The 21,370-nt window shown below is 46.4% G+C and overlaps 1 protein-coding gene across 2 annotated transcripts in view; it reads right to left on the bottom strand.

Annotated features, from left to right (window-relative positions):
- RAD23B (RAD23 homolog B, nucleotide excision repair protein) overlaps window positions 1–18,798 on the bottom strand; it is a 56,451-nt gene extending 37,653 nt beyond the window's left edge. The window contains exon 1 of one of the 2 annotated variants that reach the window (XM_037902357.2): window positions 18,637–18,798. In XM_037902357.2, coding sequence (XP_037758285.1) covers window positions 18,637–18,702 — 66 coding nt within the window. In that variant the 5' untranslated portion in view covers window positions 18,703–18,798. The remainder of the gene's footprint in view (window positions 1–18,636) is intronic. The other variant, XM_037902358.2, reaches the window with a different exon arrangement.
- Between the last annotated feature and the right edge of the window lie 2,572 nt (window positions 18,799–21,370).

The raw sequence follows: 21,370 nt of genomic DNA, 5'->3' as shown, positions 1-21,370 counted from the left end.
TCTCCATTAGCATACAGAATGAAAAACAGAGACAACTCCCCTAGCCTCATCTGCATGAAAGATGGGAGAGGGATTAGCATAAAGAATGAAGAACAGAGAACCCCACTGAACTCTGGGTCCAGAAAAACAGGGACACACTGCATCATAGATACTAAGGTCAGAAGGGACTATTATGATCATCTAGTCTGACCTCCTGCACAATGCAGGCCACAGAATCTCACCCACCCACTCCTGCGAAAAACCTCTCACCTATGTCTGAGCTACTGAAGTCCTCAAATCGTGGTTTAAAGACTTCAAGGAGCAGAGAATCCTACAGCAAGTGACCCATGCCCCATGCTACAGAGGAAGGCGAAAAACCTCCAGGGCCTCTTCCAATCTGCCCTGGAGGAAAATTCCTTCCCGAGCCCAAATATGATTCTATGATAAGGGGAGGGCAGCTGAAAGTGCTGCTCAACCCAGTCTATTGAGCCCAGGGGCACATAAGGGCGAGAGCTTGAAAGTGCTGCTTAACCCATCCTAGTGAGTACAGCGACATAAGGGGATCCGTGGAGAGTGTTGATTCGAATCATAGAATATCAGGGTTGGAAGGGACCTCAGGAGGTCATCTAGTCCAACCCCCTGCTCAAAGCAGGACCGATCCCCAATTAAATCATCCCAGCCAGGGATTTGTCAAGCCTGACCTTAAAAACTTTTAAGGAAGGAGATTCCACCACCTCCCTAAGTAACGCATTCCGGTGTTTCACCACCCTCCTAGTGAAAAAATTTTTCCTAATATCCAACCTAAACCTCCCCCACTGCAGCTTGAGACCATTACTCCTCGTTCTGTCATCTGCTACCACTGAGAACAGTCTAGAGCCATCCTCTTTGGAACCCCCTTTCAGGTAGTTGAAAGCAGCTATCAAATCCCCCCTTCACTCTTCTCTTCTGCAGACTAAACAATCCCAGCTCCCTCAGCCTCTCCTCAGAAGTCACGTGTTCCAGTCCCCTAATCATTTTTGTTGCCCTCTGCTGGACTCTTCCCAATTTTTCCACATCCTTCTTGTAGTGTGGGGCCCAAAACTGGACACAGTACTCCAGATGACGACTCACCAATGTCGAATAGAAGGGAACGATCACGTCCCTCAATCTGCTGGTAATGCCCCTACTTATACATCCCAAAATGCCATTGGCCTTCTTGGCAACAAGGGCACACTGTTGACTCATATCCAGCTTCTCGTCCACTGTCACCCCTGGGTCCTTTTCTGCAGAACTGCTGCCGAGCCATTCGGTCCCTAGTCTGTAGCGGTGCATGGGATTCTTCAGTCCTAAGTGCAGGACTCTGCACTTGTCCTTGTTGAACCTCATCAAATTGCTTTTGGCCCAATCCTCTAATTTGTCTAGGGCCCTCTGTATCCTATCCCTATCCTCCAGCTATCTACCTCTCCTACCAGTTTAGTGTCATCTGCAAACTTGCGAAGGGTGCAATCCACACCATCCTCCAGATCATTAATGAAGATATTGAACAAAACCGGCCCCAAGACCGACCCTTGGCAACCGGTATCAAGCGGAGTGCCCCAACTAGACATGGAGCCATTGATCACTACCCGTTGAGCCCAACAATCTAGCCAGCTTTCTATCCACATTATAGTCCATTCATCCAGCCCATACTACTTTAACTTGCTGGCAAAATACTGTGGGACACAGTGTCAAAAGCTTTTTCTAAAGTCAAGGAACAACACGTCCACTGCTTTCCCTTCATCCACAGAGCCAGTTATCTCGTCATAGAAGGTAATTAGATTAGTCAGTCATGACTTGCCCTTGGTGAATCATTGCTGACTGTTCCTGATCACTTTCCTCTCCTCTAAGTGCTTCAAAATTGATTCCTTGAGGACCTGCTCCATGATTTTTCCAGGGACTGAGGTGAGGCTGACTGGCCTGTAGTTCCCAGGATCCTCCTCCTTCCCTTTTTAAAAGATGGGCACTACATTAGCCTTTTAGCAGTCATCTGGGACCTCCCACAATCGCCATTAGTTTTCAAAAATAATGGCCAATGGCTCTGCAATCACATCCACCAACTCCTTTAGCGCTCTCGGAGGCAGCGCATCGGCCCCATGGACTTGTGCTCGTCCAGCTTTTCTAAATAGTCCCGAACCACTTCTTTCTCCACAGAGGGCTGGTCACCTCCTCCCCATGCTGTGCTGCCCAGTGCAGTAGTCTGGAAGCTGACCTTGTTCGTGAAGACAAAGCCAAAAAAAGCATTGAGTACATTAGCTTTTTCCACATCCTCTGTCACTAGGTTGCCTCCCTCATTCAGTAAGGGGCTCACACTTTCCTTGACTTTCTTCTTGATGCTAACATACCTGAAGAAACCCTTCTTGTTACTCTTAATATCTCTTGCTAGCTGAAACTCCAGGTTTGACCCGGTCCGCTTAGACTTGCTCTGTTAGTGTGTGTGTGCGCGCATGTTCATCTAATTCTAGCCCTGGAGGAACCCAGTCCTGGGGAACCTGGATAGCTGCAGGATAGCTCCATTGGGAGGGGACTTGCAGAAGAAAGGAGTAGAGCTCCATATGGACACACAAGTGACATAAGCACTACATTAATAGAATTACAGAACCCCTCCCCCTGCAGAAGAGTAACCCTAATAAATGAGCATACCCCAAAGTAACAGGCATATCTGGTAACAAATGATAAGCCAACTACTGATTTTAAAATTGCATTTTACAGTGCTGCTACAAAGTTCAGTGAGAGTCCCAGGAAACCATCTATTTTCAAACTAAGATTTTGATTACACTGAGTTTTTACTTTGCAACTAAATAAGTGCAAGATACCCAGTGTGGACAAAAATTACATTAATGGCCTGTCTGACTCTAGCTCTTAAGTGGGGCTGGTAGACTGTTTTGAAGTAATCATCACTCTCGCTATTACAAATGTTAAATTATTTAAAAGGGATGTCTGGTTTTATTTAATTCCATATGCGGGGAGTATTCACTTCATTTGTTTTTTCTACCACCATTTGATCCTCAGTTACTGCAGCAGGGGAAGCGATGGATGGATCAGCGTTTACGACACACTCCCCATCAGTACCCGGCCTGGTCCAGCTAATGATCAACCAGCGAAATTTGGTGGTGAATCCTGGCCATGTACTACCTGAGGCACATTGTGCACAAGCTAAGACGACGACGACTGAAGCAGCAGCTTCCAGTTCAAATGGATTATTAAGTACAGTATTAGTGGATTCATCAAAGCATATACAAAGTTCTTACCCATCTTATAAGTTCTACAGGTTGCTTACAAAACATTTAAACCAAAGCATCTTATACTTTTTTTTGTATTTCACTTTGAACACAAACTAGTGGACTAGCGTCCACTTTTTGGTTCTCAAGCATTGCAGTCTAGCCTTTGAAAGGGATATTTGCATTGTGATGATTGCTATATAGTGTGTGTTCAAAGTCAGCCCATGCTATCACTGCTAGATCAAGAAACAAACTGACTGATAGCCTGAAGTGGTAAACTGACCAATATAACAGGTTTTATTCCCCTACACCCTCCTCCAATACTACTAAGAGACAAAGGACCAACATCTCAGTGACCACTAAAATAATCAGTGTATTAGTGTAAGGTCAGGTCTACGCTAAAAAGTTAAGTCAATCCAGCTACATCACTCAAGGGTGTGAAAAATCTATGCTCCTGAGAGACACAGTTAAGCCAACCTTACCCCTAGTGTAGACAGCGTTAGGTCAATGGAAGAATTCGTCAGACAACCTAACTATCGCCTCTTGGGGAGGTGAGTTAACTACAAAAAATGGGAGAACCCCTCTCATCACTGTAACAAGCACTACAGAGGAGCAGCTGCAGCATTTCTCATGAAGATAGCCTAAGACAACTTCACTGATAAAGGGATACCTAGCTCCAACTTTTAGTAGAAATATCAAAAACCGTCTTGGTTGACATGAGCCTACTTTACAGTACGGCCTTTTACATGGGACGCACGGTTTTATTTATCCTCAATTTATATTATTCCTCTGGACCAGGAGTAGAATAGCAACTTGCATTACAAACAGGGCAATTTAGTGAGACAGAGAACAAAAGTCTGATTAACCCAACGTGGTTCACTAGTTTTATTGGTTAGTTTTGATGTTTCTGCCATGCTCTCATACCATTAATACTGAGACAATACCAGGACTTTAAAGTCCATTTGCCAGTAGCAAATGGGATTCTGTCCCTGATAAGCATATTGGGGGGGAGGGGGGCTAACCCAAATCATTTTCTTTAAAAAGCTTCTAGACTTCTGTTTGTGAAGCTATGCTTTTGCAGGTGTACCAAATTTAAACTAATGCATTTCTCCCCTCACAGTTTGCAGAGAGGCAGCCGCAGTGATATTGCTGTCCGTAGATTTCTCAAGCAGTATCAAGGGAAGATTAACACTGTTAAATTTCAATCCTCATTTTCAAAAACCCTATGGGCAGGAATAAAGCCACACAAGAGTCACATCAACTTCACTCTGCTGCTGACTGGAGAAAGCTTTGAGGAGTACAGGCAAGCACTGGAGTTATTTCAGAGAGAAAAGGCTCAAAAACCACCAGAACCCAGGAAATTGGGTAGAACAGAGGTCTATTTGCCCGGTAGTCAAGACTACAGCGGGTGTAAGATTTCTATTTCAGCAGAAAGAACCAGGGGTAGATTTGATATTTCAGACACCTGCTAGCCAAAAGCTGATACACGAGACAAAAATTCCTGTCAAGATTCTATTTGCCTTCCCAATACCTGAAAGTTTCTGGGGGAGTGGTATAGCAGGACAGAAAAAAACAGAAATGCAACTGGATTTCTCACTGCTACACCCTGAGCGTATCTGACAGACAGTTTAGACCTCTCACAGGTAGGTCTGGTACACTTTTCAAAGCACTGGTCTACATTCCCAAGAGTTCCACCTTAACAAAATCAACAGTAATGGGCCAGCAAGCTCCTCAGCCAGCTCTTCTAAACTCCTGGATAAAATTTATCTGGACCTGCTGATTTATAAATATCTAACTTTAGTAGCAGCTCTTTAACATCCTCATGACTTACTACTGGAATAGAAAGCGTCATCACCTGGACTTTTCCCCAACTAACGAACAGAAATATTCATTGAACATTTCTGTGTTATCTGTTAACACACAGCCCCCAAAAGTCTTTAGTAAAGTTAGCTTGATAGTTAATTGCCCATGCTCTGAACTCTATCCAAGGAAAGGTGTGATCATTGAAAGGAGTATAATATTAAATACAATTTTTTTTAAAAAATCCACATGGATAGTTTAATAAATTAGGGTAGGTATACAAAAATTATTAGAGAGGGTGTAAACATGTATGGTTATAAAATAGCTGAGAGTCCCCAGTACTTCAGATATAATAATCAATCCTATATGGCCACCCTGTAATGTATCTGAACAAAATTAGTTGTGAGCACACCTGACATTTCATGCAGTCTTAGCATTCCCTTAAAGAAGGCTTATAGAATACAATATATTTATATTAAGAAATGCCACAGAATACTGAAGAGGATTAGAAAACCAAAGAGAACTGGATTTTACCCTTCTCTAGCCTAAAAACTCAAACTGTGGCTACAAGATTGGATGCAAACAGAATTTCCAAAGATGAGCAAAATGAGCTTTACAGAAAAATACCAGTTTGACTTCTCAAAAGGACGTCTCACCTTGCCCACAGATCTTAATCTGGAGGAACGCACGACAAATTATGAAACAAAAAAGGTGCCACAAGTACTCCTTTCAGAGTAGCAGCCGTGTTAGTCTGTATTCGCAAAAAACAGGAGGGCTTGTGGCACCTTAGAGACTAACCAATTTATTTGAGCATAAGCTTTCGTGAGCTACAGCTCACTTCATCGGATGCATTCAGTGGAAAATACAGTGGGGTACGAGTTTTTTCATGAAGTTGATAGATTTCCACTCCATACAGCTAAATTCAGCGCCTGTTCTTTTTGCGGATACATACTACTAAATGTTTGTTCTGACAGCATAGAATTTTGAAGTTACTATTTTTACAGAGTCATCCACTGAGTATCAAGAAGCAAAGTACAGGCCCTTATACTTCACAGCTTCCCCAACTATTTATGCAGTAGCAGTTAAAGGAGAAATGTAACTAGCCTTTAGAGGGGAAACAAACTGCCATATCAGGGCGGATAAAAATCGTTCGTGAAGACAGAGGCAAAAAAAGCACTGAGGTTAAATCCCAAAGCAGTAAAGCCAAAAACAACATATGGCTTAAAACTAATGACTAGTCTGCCAACCCATATGAATTTATATTACCTAAAGATTCAGAACTTAGGTAACTCAGGGCCTAGTGGCTCCTGCTGGTATTAGAAAATGAAATTAAGTAATTGAAACTAGAAGGTATGTTGCACACTTAGTTGTAGTCATCCACTTAGATAAGAACATAAGAATGGCCACACTGGGTCAGACCAATGGTCCATCTAGCCCAGTACCCCGACTTCCACTGACAGTGGCCAGTGCCGGATGCTTCAGAGGGAATCAAATAAAACAGGGAAATTATGGAGTGATCCATGCCCTGTCCTCCAGCTTCCGGGAGTCACAGGTCATGGGACACCCAGGACAGGGGCTTCCATCCTTGACTATCTTGGCTAATAGCCATTGATAGACCTATCCTCCATGAACCCTTCTAATTTTTTTTAACCCAGTTATAATTTTGGCCTTCACGAGTTCCACAGCCGTGTGAAGTAGTACTTCCGTACTTTAAATCTGCTGCATATTAATTTCATTGGTGACCCCTGGTTCTTGTGTTATATGAAGGGATCAATAACTTTCTTATTCACTTTCTCCACACTGTTTGTGATTGAATAGACCTCTATCATCTCCCTCCTTAGTCCTCTTTTTTCTAAACTGAAGAGTCCCAGTCTTTTTAACCTTTCTATGGAAGCTGTTCCATACTCTTAATCACTTTAATTGCCCTTCTCTGTACCTTTTCCAATTCTAATATCTTTTTTGAGAGGAGAGATGACCAGAACTGCAAACAGTACTCAAGGTGTAAGCGTACCATGGATTTATACAGCGGCATGGTGATATTTTCTGTCTTATGTATCCCTTTTCTAAAGGTTTCTAACCTTATCTTTTTTGACTGCTGTTACATATTGAGCCGATATTTTCAGAGAACTATCCACAATGACTCCAAGATCTCTTTCTTGAGTGGTAACCACCAATTTAGATATCATTTTGTATATATAGTTGGGATTATGTTTTCCAATATGCACAACTTTGCATATATCAACATTGAATTTTATCAGCCATTTTGTCATCCAGTTTAGTAAAATCCCCTTGTAACTCTCTGCAGTCAGCTTTGGATCTATCTTGAGTAATTTTGTGTCACCTGCAAAGTTTGCCACCTGTTTACCCACTTCTCAAGATTATTGTTGAATAGCACAGGTCCCTCTCCAGCTCTTTGGAGGACTCCGCTATTTAACTCTCTCCATTGTTTAAACTGACCATTTATTCCTACCCTTTGATTACTATCTTTTTAATCTGTTACTGATCCATGAGTGGACCTTCCCTCTTATCCCATGACTGCTTACTTTGCTTAAGAGTCTTTAGTGTGGGACCCTGTCAAAGGCTTTCTGAAAGTCCAGGTACACTATATGCACTAGATAACCCTTGTCCACACGCTTGTTGATACCCTCAAAGAATTCTAACAGATTGGTGAGGCATGATTTCTCTTTGCAAATACCATGTTGACTCTTCCTCAGAGCATTGTGTTTATCTAGGTGCCTGACAATTTTGTTCTCTACTATAGTTTCAACCAATTTACCTGGTAATGAAGTTAGGCTTCTTAGCCTGTAATTGCCAAGATAGCCTCTGAAATCTTTTTTAAAAATTGGAATTAGATTGGTCGCATAAGGAAATCGAGGCTCAGGTGATCTTTAGTGGGATTCTGCCTGTTCCTAGAGAAGGGCAACAAAGGTATGACAAGATTATGATGCTCAACAGATGGAAAGGCACTTGTGCTATAAGGAGGGCTTTGGAATGTGTGGCCACTGGGAAGCATTCATGGACAGAGGACTGTTCTCTCGGGATGGACTTCACCTTAGTAAGGAGGGAAATAGACTTCTAGGATGGCACAACTGATCAAGAGAGCTTTAAACTAGGAATCTGGGGGAGACGGTTGGGAGATATCAGGTAATCTCCATGCCGGAGTTTAACATTGAGAGGGAAGAAAACTAAGTAAGAAAGGATGCAGCCGTGGGTAGGAGAATGGACATAAGGAGGAAGGGTAGTGTACATACCAGTCTAATAGGTGATACTGGAGGTAGAATGTCTGTTCCTAATCGGGTAAAGAATGTGAGCGAGGCCAAAGAGCAAAAATTAAGATGTTTGTACACTAATTCGAGGAGCCTAGATAACAAAATGGAGGAACTAGAGCTACTGGTACAGGAAGTGAAATCAGATATTACGGGGATAACAAACATGGTGGAATAATACTCATGACTGGACTACATGAAGGGTATGTGCTGTTTAGGAAAGACAGAAATAAAGGCAAAGGTGGTGGAGTAGCACTGTATCTCAATGATGAGGCAGAATGTAAAGAAATAAGAAGTGATGGAATGGATAAGAGAGTCTATCTGGGTAAAAATCACTTTGGCGAAGAGAGCTACTAGAGCCTCCCCTGGGATAGTGGCTGGGGTGTGCTATAGACTGCCAGGATCCGATCTGGATATGGATAGAGACCTCTTTAATGCTTTTAATGAAGTAAATACTAATGGGAATTGTGTGATCATGGGAGACTAACTTCCCAGATATAGACTGGAGAACAAGTGTTAGTAATAATAATAGGGCTCAGATTTTCCTGGATGCGATAACTGATGGATTCCTTCATCAAGTAGTTGCTGAACCAACAAGAGAGGATACCATTTTAGATTTGGTTTTGGTGAGTAGTGAGGACCTCATAGAAGAAATGGTTGTAGGGGGACAACCTTGGTTCAAGCGATCATGAGCTAATTCAGTTCAAACTAAATGGAAGGATAAACAAAAATAGATCTGTGACTAGGGTTTTTTATTTCAAAAGGGCTAACTTTAAAAAATTAAAGAAATTAGGTAGGGAAGTGGATTGGACTGGACTGAAGAACTTGTGGATCTAAAGGCAGAGGAGGCCTGGAATTACTTCAAGTCAAAGTTGCAGAAACTATCAGAAGCCTGCATCCCAAGAAAGGGGAAAAAATTCTTCGGCAGGAGTTGTAGACCAAGCTGGATGAGCAAGCACCTTAGAGAGGTGATTAAGAAAAAGCAGACAGCGTACAAGGCGTAGAAGATAGGAGGGATCAGCAAGGAAAGCTACCTTATTGAGGTCAGGACAGGTAGGGATAAAGTGAGAAAGGCCAAAAGCCATGTAGAGTTGGACCTTGCAAAGGGAATTAAAAGCGATAGTAAAAGGTTCTACAGCCATATAAATAAGAAAAGAAAAAAAAAAAAAAGAAGTGGGACCCCTAAACACTGGAGGATGGCATGGAGGTTAAGGAAAATCTACGCATGGCCCAATATCTAAATACTTTGCCTCAGTCTTTAATGAGGAGCTTAGGGATAATGATAGGACGACAAATGGGAATTAGGATATGGAGGTAGATATTACCACATCCGAGGTAGATGCCAAACTTGAACAGCTTAATGGGACTAAATCGGGGGCCCGGATAATCTTCATCCAAGAAGATTAAAGGAACTGGCACATGAAATTGCAAGCCCATTAGCAAAAAATGTCAATGAATCTGTAAACTTAGGGGTTGTACCGTATGACTGGAGAATCGCTAACAGTTCCTATTTTTAAGAAAGGGGGAAAAAATGTGATCTGGGTAACTACAGACCAGTTTGTTTGACATCTGTAGCATGCAAGGTCTTCGAAAAAATTTTGAAGGAGAAAGTAGTTAAGGACATAGTGGTAACTGGGACAAAGTACAACATGGTTTTACAAAAAGTAGACTGTGTCAAACCAACCTGATCTCCTTCTTTGAGAAGGTAACAGATTTTTTAGACAAAGGAAACCTAGTGGATCTAATTTACCTTGATTTCAGTAAGGCATCTGATAAGGTTCCACATTGGGAATTATTAGCTAAATTGGAAAAGATGGGGATCAATATGAAAACTGAAAGGTGGATAAGGAACTGGTTAAAGGGGAGACAACAACAGGTCATACTGAAAGGTGAACTGCCAGGCTGGAAGGAGGTTACTAGTGGAGTTCCTCAGGAATCGATTTTGGGACCAATTTTTATTACTGACCTTGGCACAAAAAGTGGGAGTGTGCTAATAAAGTCTGTGGATGACACAAAGCTGGGAGGTATTGCCAATACAGAGAAGGACCGGGATATCATACAGGAAGATCTGGATGACCTTGTAAACTGGAGTAACAGTAATAGGATGAAATGCAATAGTGAAAAGTGCAAGGTCATGCATTTAGGGATTAACAACAAGAATTTTTGTTATAAACTGGGGACACATCACTTGGAAGTAACAGAGGAGGAGAAGGACCTTAGAGTATTGGTTGATCACAGGATGATTACGAGTCGCCAATGCGATATGGCCGTGAAAAAAGCTAATGCAGCCTTGGGATGCATCAGGCAAGCTATTTCTAGTAGAGATAAGGAGGTGTTAGTACCGTTATACAAGGCACTGGTGAGACCTCATCTGGAATATTGTGTGCGGCTCTGGTCTCCCATGTTTAAGAAGGATGAATTCAAACTGGAACAGGTACAGAGAAGGGCTACTAGGATGATCCTTGGAATGGAAAACCTGTCTTATGAAAGGAGACTCAAAGAGCTTGGCTTGTTTAGCCTAACCAAAAGAAGACAGAGGAGATATGATTGCTCTCTATAAATACATCAGAGGGATAAATACCACAGAGGGAGAAGAATTATCTAAGCTCAGTACCAATGTGGACACAAGAACAAATAGATATAAACTGGCCATCAGAAAATTTAGACTTGAAATTAGATGAAGGTTTCTAACCATCAGAGGAGTGAAGTTCTGGAACAGCCTTCCAAGGGAAGCAGTGGGGGGCAAAAGACCTATCTGGCTTTAAGACGAAGCTTGATAAGTTTATGGAAAGGATGATATGATGGGATAGCCTAATTTTGGCAATTAATTGATCAACTATTAGCGGTAGATATGCCCAATGGCCTGTGATGGGATGTTAGATGGGGTGGGATCTGAGTTACTACAGAGAATTCTTTCCTGGGTGTCTGGCTGGTGAGTTTTGCCCACGTGCTTAGGGTTTAGCTGATGGCCATATATGGGGTCGGGAAGGAATTTTCCTCCAGGGCAGATTGGCAGAGGCCCTAGCGGTTTTTCGCCTTCCTCTGCAGCGTGGGGCACGAGTCACTTGCTAGAGGATTCGCTGCACCTCAAAGTCTTTAAACCACGATTTGAGGATTTCAATAGCTCAGACATAGGTTAGAGGTTTGTTACAGGAGTGGGTGGGTGAGATTCTGTGGCCTGCACTGTGCAGGAGGTCAGACTAGACAATCATAATGGTCCCTTCTGACCTTAAAGTTTATGATTCTAAGATTCTATAAGAGGCTCTATTCAGAAGCACAGCTTCAGTTTCAGCATGCCACATTATATTCCCTTTTGGTTTAAAATTGCCAACTTTTCCCTTTGAAGATTTATTGGACTGGAAAGAAAATACTTGATTTTTCTACCACACCATAGGAAATAAAAGTAGCAGAACTGCAGTATTTACTTTTATATCATAACACCACAACTTGGTTGTTTAGTCAAGAAGCATGCCCTTCCACGCTAGCAAGCATAAAGCATACTATGGCATTGGCAGCTGATGACAATGTTTAGGAAAGAGCTAATGACAAGTTACAGTAGATGAATGGAAGAATAGGGATACTTCCAAACCTTAGGTTTGGCCTAAACCTAAAATTTAGATCAACCTAGCTAACACCTTCTGTCGCTAAGTGTCTACACCAGAGGTCGGCAACCTTTCAGAAGTGATGTGCCAAGTCTTCATTTATTCCCTCTAATTTAAGGTTTCGTATGCCAGTAATACATTTTAACATTTTTAGAAGGTCTCTTTCTATAAGTCTATAATATATAACTAAACTATCATAAGTAAAGTAAATAAGGTTTAAATGTTTAAGAAGCTTCATTTAAAATTAAATTAAAATGCAGATCTTATAAATTTGGTGTGATCCTTGCCTTTGCTTTTCCTTGCTGAGTTTTCCAATGTCTGGCATGTATTTGGATACTTCAAGCGGCACACAGGCTTCTCAGTGATCATTTGTTAACTGGCTCTGGGAGGGACAGAGGACAGATTTCATGTGTGAAAAATACCTATTCACACAGGTATGTGGATCCAAATGCTGAAAGCATTGCAAACGCAGTTTTCTTCAAACAGTTAAATTTCAGTGGCAGGGATGTCCAGTAGGTCAGAATAGCGGCCCCATGATCTCTCTTCGTAGCTTCAAGTGCACTCTGCAGATCTCCAAACTTCGATGCCCACAAATCTGAGCTTTTTTTATTGAATGACCTGCATTTTGAAATCTTCAACACCCATCCACTGAAATACAGACAAATCCAAGTTGCTTTCATCGAACTTTTCAGGTTTAATTAGAAAAGAAAGCATTGGGCCAAATCGCTGGAACTGTTGAAATCTGTCAGAAAATTCTGATTCCAGTTCTTGCATGTACATTCTAATCTCAACGTCAAACGCAGTGCGCTGTTCCACGTGGCGTGAGAGTGATATAAGCAGCAAATCAGGACTTAAAAATATCCCAGTACAGTGGCGCTGGAACAATTTTTAAGGTGGGGGTGCTGAGCTGTGCCCCTCTTGCCCCTGCCTGCACCCCTCACTGCCCCAAGCTGGGGCCAGTGGGCCACAGCTGGGGGCAGCTGCAGAGCCCTGGGCCAGCAGCCAGGACCCCAGGCTAGCAGCACAGCCTCCAGACAGGTGGCCGGGACTCGGGGCTGAGGGGGACTGGCAGACGAAACCCCAGCTGGCAGGGGGCCGGCGGCCAGTACCCCAGGCCAGCAGCGGAGCCCCCGGGACCGATGGCCAGGACCCAGGCAGTGTGAGTGCCACTGAAAATCACCTCGTGTGCCACCTTTAGCACGCATGCCATAGGTTGCCTACCCCTGGTCTACACTACAGTGGTGATCTGTGTCACTGCAGTGCTTGTAGTTGTAGATCTGCTCACAAGCCGATCTGTTAAAACTAAGGGCAAGTCTAAAATTTAGACAAGTAAAGCAGATTATTTTGGGGTCTTTATTACTCACTTTATTCTTGAATATTGAGCAAATGCAAAGTCCTGTCTGCCACAAAAATCAAGTGTTTAGGGCTAGATGCCACTCCTGTTGATTTCAATGGCAAAACTACCACTGACTTCAGTTAGGGCAGGATTGTGCTTTTAAGCGCTGTGGCCTTCCCACTTCATTAACTGCTTTTAAACAGTCTTTAGCAAAACTTCTGAAGTACTGAAGAGATTAGAAACTGATGGGACCAATATGTCTTTCAGTCTCAAACTTGCATATAAATCCATCTGTAAAGTTTCAACCACCCAAAAGACTATTTGGTTTAGTAACATTATCTGATTCACAAATTTGACCTTACCACTACAAGTAGGACCACAGAAAAGAACCAGAGTTAAGTTTTGGGATTTCCCCCATATATATGTTTGTGATTACATCACCAGAAAAAGCATTTCAGATTTGTCAGATTTTACCTAGGCTCTGTGCTCCTCTGACTGACAGGTTTTTACCCATATCCTTTATTGTAAGCCTGCTGCCTTACTCCCCACCCCTCAAAGTCTCCCTTACCTTCCCTGCTGGAGTAGTCACTTCTTCCTATCACCCTCCAAGACCCGTGTATCATTTTTGATGGAGCACTAAGAATGCTGACTCAATGAAGCCCCACATGCAACACCACCATCCCCACTGTAGCTTTTCCCCCTTCCTCCTCCCATTGCGTCGTCAATGGAACCTGCTTCATGTCCAGGATTCCTTTTGTTAGACCCCACTCTCCAAGCAGATTCCATAATGCTAAAATTTGAGAGGCTGATACTTTCATCACCACCACAGATATCTGCTATGAACAGGGCTTTTTGATGTGTACATACTAATTATATTTATATTTTACTGTTAAAATTAACATGAACACAAAATTTGTCCAAAAGTTGTTTTTAAAATAGCTTCCACAACTTTCTAAAAAAAAAAAAAAAAGACATTTCTCAAACAGGCATTCCCTAAAGAGTGCTAGCACAGGAGAATTCAGGCAATGTTAACTAGACACTGTTGGAAGAAGTATGACATTTTTGGCATTTCTCTCAGCTTGGAAAGAGAGATTTACTTCAATAGCCTCGTAAAATATAAGTTAAACATAACTTAACCAGGTTAAATTATTGAGATCAGTATTCAACATATCAGGGAAGCTTAAAAACATTTTACCCAGCACTGCTGTATATTTAGCAGCATGCTATTCCTGGGCCACATCAACTGCACCTTGGTATAGGCATTCCCAACAACATAACACCTTTCGAAGTCTACAACTCTGGATTGTCATAACTGTCTTTCAGCCACAGGCAAGAACTCCTTTGCTAGACACTATTGCAAAAGTCTCAGGTAGTGGGAATTATTTCAGCCTGTGGTCCTCTTCTGCATTCACCATTTCAATCAAACAGTGTCAGTAAACAGGAGTACCAACTATTATGCCATGACTCCTTGTTTTTGTGGATACAGACTAACACGGCTACCCCCTGATATTATATAAACAGGTGCTTTTATTCATCCTGAACCAAACAGAATGCATTACAAGTATTCAGACAGCAAAACTTAAAACACTCCAACTGCTCCAACTGGCAAAACAATTTTCCATTGAGAATGAGGGGTGTAAATATGATCTCTACACACTTGTTCCAGAAGTTGACTGCCCAAAATTCAGAGGCCAGAACAAAGTGTGGCAAGTATTTTCCCCCCAACGCAGACCCCACAGAACTTCTCCAACCATGAGGCCTTTAGCCAAGACTTTCTTAAACCAAGTATTATACCAGATGACATGTTCTACAGTTTCTACCTGATAAATTTAGAAGGGTACTTCCATGGACACAAGACAGGTCCTGCTTCAAGTCTAGTAATTAGAAAGGGGAAGTTCAGACCATACTAGTACTTAAAATAAATAAATAAATAAAAGCAACACCAACATCTAACTTAGGACCATAGCAACAACATTAAATAACTTGGTTATGTGAGCCTGTTCTTTGATTAAGGGAGATATAGTCAGAAGTTTATGCAAAATGCTGAAATTGTTACTAAATTTGTGGTTATTTTAATATAAAATGAAAATTAAGTGTGTTCTTTCATGGTCTTAGTGGAAAGTATAGTTAAGTATTTTCCTGACTTCTGATGGTTGAATACTTCTAATGACAATCTGTAGTGTTTCTTTCTTTGCAGTCCAGATCAGTTGTTATTTCTTTGTTCTTTTAAGCTTGACTTATATAAAGAAAGTTAAAGAAGTGGTCAGAAATTGCTAGAATAGTAGGAGGTTTAAAACATAAATTTCCTGAGCCTATCTTAACTAGATAATTTTGGCCATGTCACAGTACAGGGCAGTGCTCCAGGTAATCAAACCTACCTTTGGCATTGAGCACATAGAAACAGTGAATTGACTAAACGTAATGTTTCAAAAACTCCCAGGAGTTAACACGTTTTGATTCAACACAAGTCTGACATTTGGTTTGGGCACTAGTACACTTCACTATAAAGGGCCATTTTCAAAATTAGACTGAAAGGGAACATCCAACCAATAAAACAGCTTTGAAACCTAAATTAACAAGGCTATTTTAAAGGATTTGGTGATTTAAACTGATTTTGGTTTTTAACACAGGCCTCATGAGCATGTTTTTTATAAAGCTGGCATTACAACTGTATCATCAGCTGTTCTAATGTTTGGCATACTTTTTCCAACTAGTTTCTCCTGAATTTGCTAGTTTAATACTTCAACCCTATTGCTGCAGAGTTACCAAGATCATGGCTTCATGGTATATAATTTGACATAAGATACCCAAAAAATCTTCTAATATTTTTAGCCATAATTCTACTGAAACATTGTGTGTATGCAAAGCCCCTAATTTACTGGAGCAAGTTCTTTGCTCAGGTACACCTACACAGTGATCAAATGTTTATTAATTGGAGAAACCATTCTACTTCCCCATCCTCCAACTCCTAGCCCAGGGGTGGGGAACCTACGGCCCATGGGCCAGATCCAGACCGCTGCTTCATTTTAGCTGGCAGCTTTCCGTGGAGTGGGCCAGAAGCTCTGAGTCCCCCCACCCCCCAAACTCCGTGCCCTAAGTCAGAACCCCCTCCCTCACACTCTAACTCCCTCCCAGACCCTGCACCCCCACCCAACTGGCTGCCCCAGCCCTGAGCCCCCTCCCACACACAAACTCCCTCCCTGAGCCCGCACCCCAAACTTCCTCCCACACCCCAATCCCCTACCCCAGCAATGAGCTTGCTCCCGCACTCCAAACTCCTTGGCCCCAGCTCAGAGCCCCCTCCTACACCCCAAAGCCCTCATCCCCAGCCCCACCCCAGAGCCTGCACCCACCAGCCAAAGCCCACACCCCCTCCCGCACCCAAACTCCCTGTCAGAGCCTAGAGCCCTGTACCACACCCTGAAACCCTCATATCTGGCCCCAACCCGGAGCCTAAGTGAAGCCCAGAGCCTCTGCACGCCCCTGCAGGGCTGTGTGTGGCCTGTGACTGATTTTTTTATGTGGGTCAGTGCCCTTGATAGAAAAAAGGTTCCCCACCCCTGACCTAGCCAATACTTTTTGCAGTCTCACATGCATGGCTTGTGTGGCTGGCAAACCTCCCCCTTAATCCCCTCCTTTTGCTGAGGTTTCCTAGGACCTCAGAGCTGCTCCAATTCACTCAATATGATGAGAAGGGGAATAAAAAGAGAGAAAGCGACTCCCTGGGTAGGGATTAATTATAAAGGCTAGTGTTTTAAGCCTGTGAAGGACTCCGCTGTGTACATTTCAATTAGACATTCACAATCTCTCTCAGCCAACTTGTCTAGACCCAAGCACCCCTGTGAGCAAGCTGCAGCTACCCTTCACAACACTCAATTATCTTTTCTTTTTGGGGGTGGGGGAGAAGAGGAGAGCAGGGGTGTTTAAACAATCAAACCTTGGGAAATGATGAGGCACAGAGGTCTTTTGACACTTTCACTGCCGAGCCCTAATGGGCAAGGCCTGGGGAAGATCCACTGAAATCCCAGTGGGGTGTTAGAAGATGGCAGCACCTATGGGTGTAACATGGGGGAACTAGCTGTAAGAGGTTGCACCCACATTCCTCTCTGAGTTTAAAGAGCACCCTAGTGAACTTCCAAAGCTGGACAGGGTAAAAGTACCTAACCCTCATTTTAGTTACACACACAAACCCCCCCACCACCCCAATATCAATATTTTGCAGTAACACCCGTCCCCCACCACCTTGCAGAGTTAGTCTCTAAGGTGCCACAAGTCCTCCTTTTCTTTTTGTGGATACAGAGTAACAGGGCAGCTACTCTGAAACCACTCACTGGGACTGCCAGTGGAGTCACCCCACACATGCACCCCCACTACAGAGCAGTCACTGCAACGGAAACTCTAAAGGAACTACTAGAATCCGGCCCCCCAAACTCTCACACACACACACAAAAGCCTCTGGGGTCTCTCAATTCACACCCAGCACAGCCAGCCCCCCTCAAATGCTCCCCCCCCCCGAAGTGCAGTCACGGCAACCTGCACCCCAGGCCAGGCCATGAGTCTCCCCACATACACCAACCCCACCAGACACACACAGGCCTCACTCAGCAGAGACGCACCAGGCCTCCCTCTCCCCCCCCCCGCACCTAAGGAGACACATGCCCTGCAAAACGGGTCTCCACTATTCACAAACTGGAACAGCTGCTAACCACCCACCCCGGCCTCCCCACCTCTATCACCCCAACCCCCCCCCCGCGCCACTCCCCCAACCCCCCACAGCCTCCCCACCTCTATCACCCCAACCCCCCCCCGCACCACTCCCCCAACCCCCCACAGCCTCCCCACCTCTCCCCCGGAGGAGCCTACTTCCCCCCCCTGCCCCAGCCTCCCCACCTCTATCACCCCAACCCCCCCCGCGCCACTCCCCCAACCCCCCACAGCCTCCCCACCTCTATCACCCCAACCCCCCCCCGCGCCACTCCCCCAACCCCCCACAGCCTCCCCACCTCTATCACCCCAACCCCCCCCCGCACCACTCCCCCAACCCCCCACAGCCTCCCCACCTCTCCCCCGGAGGGGCCTACTTCCCCCCCCCGCCCCAGCCTCCCCACCTCTATCACCCCAACCCCCCCCCGCGCCACTCCCCCACCCCCCCACAGCCTCCCCACCTCTCCCCCGGAGGGGCCTACTTCCCCCCCCCGCCCCAGCCTCCCCACCTCTATCACCCCAACCCCCCCCCGCGCCACTCCCCCAACCCCCCACAGCCTCCCCACCTCTCCCCCGGAGGGGCCTACTTCCCCCCCACCTCTATCACCCCAACCCCCCCCTCCGCGCCACTCCCCCAACTCCCCACAGCCTCCCCACCTCTATCACCCCACCCCCCCCCCCAGCCTCCCCGCCCCGGCCGCCCCCCCGCGCACCGTCTCCTCGGGGTCGATGTCGATCTTGAAGGTCTGCTGCTGCAGGGTTTTCAGGGTGATCTGCATGGCGAGGGCGCCGCCCCGGGCTCGGCCGCCCCGCGCTCGCGGCCTGCGCCTCCCGGACCCGCTGCCGCCGCCGCCGGGGCCCCGGGGGCCGCTCCCGCCGCTCGGCGCGCGGGCAGGGGGGGGGCGCCGGGGAGGGGCGGGGGCGCGCGTGCGGGCGGGCGGGCGGGGGAGAGTCTCTCGCGGCTCACAGCCTGGCCGCCGCCATCATGACTCGCCTCCGCAGCCCCCTGCACAAGCGAGGAGGAGGGGGAGGGGAGCGGGGCAGGGACGCTCCGTGCGCAGGCGCGGGAGGGGGCGGCCGGCGCGCATGTGCGGGGAGGGCTTCGGCTGGGGCGGGAGAAGCTGCTGGGCCGGAAGGGGGTTGAAGGAGGGGGAGGGGCTAAATTGGGCTGGGGCGGGCAGGGTCCACCTGGGGGCTGGGATTGGGGGCAGGGTCGGCGGGGGGGAAGGGGCTGCTGGGGGGCTGAGTTAGGGTTGCTGGGATTGGGGGCAGGGGCTGCTGGGGGGCTGGGTTAGGGTTGCTGGGGGGGAAGGGGCTGCAGGGGGCTGGGATTGGGGAGAAGGGGCTGCTGGGGGGCTGGGTTAGGGTTGCTAGGGGGGAAGGAGGTGCGGGGGGTTAGGATTGGGGAGAAGGGGCTGCTGGGGGGCTGGGTTAGGGTTGCTAGGGTGCAGGGGGGCTGGGATTGGGAGAAGGGGCTGCTGAGGGCTAGGTTCGGGTTGCTGGGGGCGAAGGGGCTGCTGGGGGCTGGGTTAGGGTTGCTGGGGGGAAGAGGGGGCTGGGATTGGGGGAAGGGGCTGCTGAGGGCTAGGTTTGGGTTGCTGGGGGGGAAGGGGCTGCTGGGGGCTGGGTTAGGGTTGCTAGGGGGGAAAGAGGTGCGGGGGGTTAGGATTGGGGAGAAGGGGCTGCTGGGGGGCTGGGTTAGGGTTGCTAGGGTGCAGGGGGGCTGGGATTGGGAGAAGGGGCTGCTGAGGGCTAGGTTCGGGTTGCTGGGGGCGAAGGGGCTGCTGGGGGGCTGGGTTAGGGTTGCTGGGGGGAAGAGGGGGCTGGGATTGGGGGAAGGGGCTGCTGAGGGCTAGGTTTGGGTTGCTGGGGGGGAAGGGGCTGCTGGGGGCTGGGTTAGGGTTGCTGGGGGGAAGGGGCTGCGGGGGGCTGGGATTGGGGAGAAGGGGCTGCTGGGGGGCTGGGTTAGGGTTGCTGGGCGGGAAGGGGCTGCTGGGGGGCTGGGTTAGGGTTGCTGGGGGGAAGAGGGGGCTGGGATTGGGGGAAGGGGCTGCTGAGGGCTAGGTTTGGGTTGCTGGGGGGGAAGGGGCTGCGGGGGGCTGAGTTAGGGCTGCTGGGGGGAAGGGGCTGCGGGGGGCTGGGATTGGGGAGAAGGGGCTGCGGGGGGGAAGGGGCTGCGGGGGGCTGAGTTAGGGCTGCGGGGGGGAAGGGGCTGTTGGAAGGAGCTAGGATTGAGGAGGGAAGGGGCAGTCCCGGGGCTGTCTGGGATTGGGCGTGAGTGAAGAGCAGTTGAGACTGGAGGAGGAGCTGGGATCCAGGCTCCTCTGCCCGGCTGCCCCCCCTGTAGAGTGTTGTTCAGTATAATACACAGGAGCCTGAGCACACGGGGTTGTGATGAGCATTACACATGGATGGCACCTCTCCCCCATATTTTAGCAAAAGTGTTATACTCTTTTTATGATGCCCCTATAAAAAAAATCCTGTCTCGCTATACTTCTGTGGAGCTTAATGATGTCTGTCTGTCTGTCTGTCTCTCTGTAACCCGTTAACCCCCACCCTTTTTTTGTCCTATGACTAGAGGGTTGTTAATGGGCCACTTCACTTTTAATGGTCCCTTGGTGCATATTCTGTCTGTTGGATCTCCTATTTAGCTGTGACACACTAAGGTGATGTCTACGCTGGCAATTGAATGACAAAACTTGTCTTTCAGAGGTGTCAGACTCCTCCCCCCGCCCCCCCAAAGGTGCAAGTTTTGCGGCGACAAGTCTCCTGCCGACAACACAAATGCTGCTCGTTCGTGGGGGGTGGAAGTTTTTTGTCAGACGTTGGCTACGCTGCCCGACTTTTAGTAGCACGGCTGTAGCGACACAGCCATGTCACTAAAAGCTGTGTAGTGCGGACAAGCCCTAAGGCCAGGTTTACTCTACAGACCTATGTTGCTCAGAGGTGTGACAAATCCACACACCTAAGTGACCTGCTTATACCAGCCTAATCCCCCCACTCCCCATGTAAACAGCGCTATGTTGATGGGAGAGCTTCTCCCATCAACATAGCTGCTGCCTCTTGGGGAGGTGGATTAACTAGTGTCATCTTCACATACAGCGATACAGTGGCATAGCTGCACCGGTAGTGCTGTAGGTGAAGACAAGCCCAAAGTACCTGTCCCAGACCTGATGAAGAGCTCTGAGTAGCTTGAAAGCTTGTCTCTCTCACCAACAGAAGTTGTTCCAATAAAATATATTACCTCACCCACCTTGTCTCACTCACACACACAGACACACCTAAAATCCCCATTAAATATCAATGTTAACATCATTTAGATGTCAACATATATGAATGCTCCAAATACAACACTATTATACTATAAATAATAACAAAATCCCTCCTCCTTCTTATCCCAGGATGCCTTGCAAAGTTCTATTCACTCTCTTTATGCAGGGTGAGTAG

This window comes from Chelonia mydas, chromosome 5 (assembly GCF_015237465.2).
Source record: "Chelonia mydas isolate rCheMyd1 chromosome 5, rCheMyd1.pri.v2, whole genome shotgun sequence".
NCBI lineage: Eukaryota > Metazoa > Chordata > Testudines > Cheloniidae > Chelonia > Chelonia mydas.
Note: the sequence above shows the minus strand (reverse complement) of the source record. Positions and strands in the feature narration are given on the sequence as shown.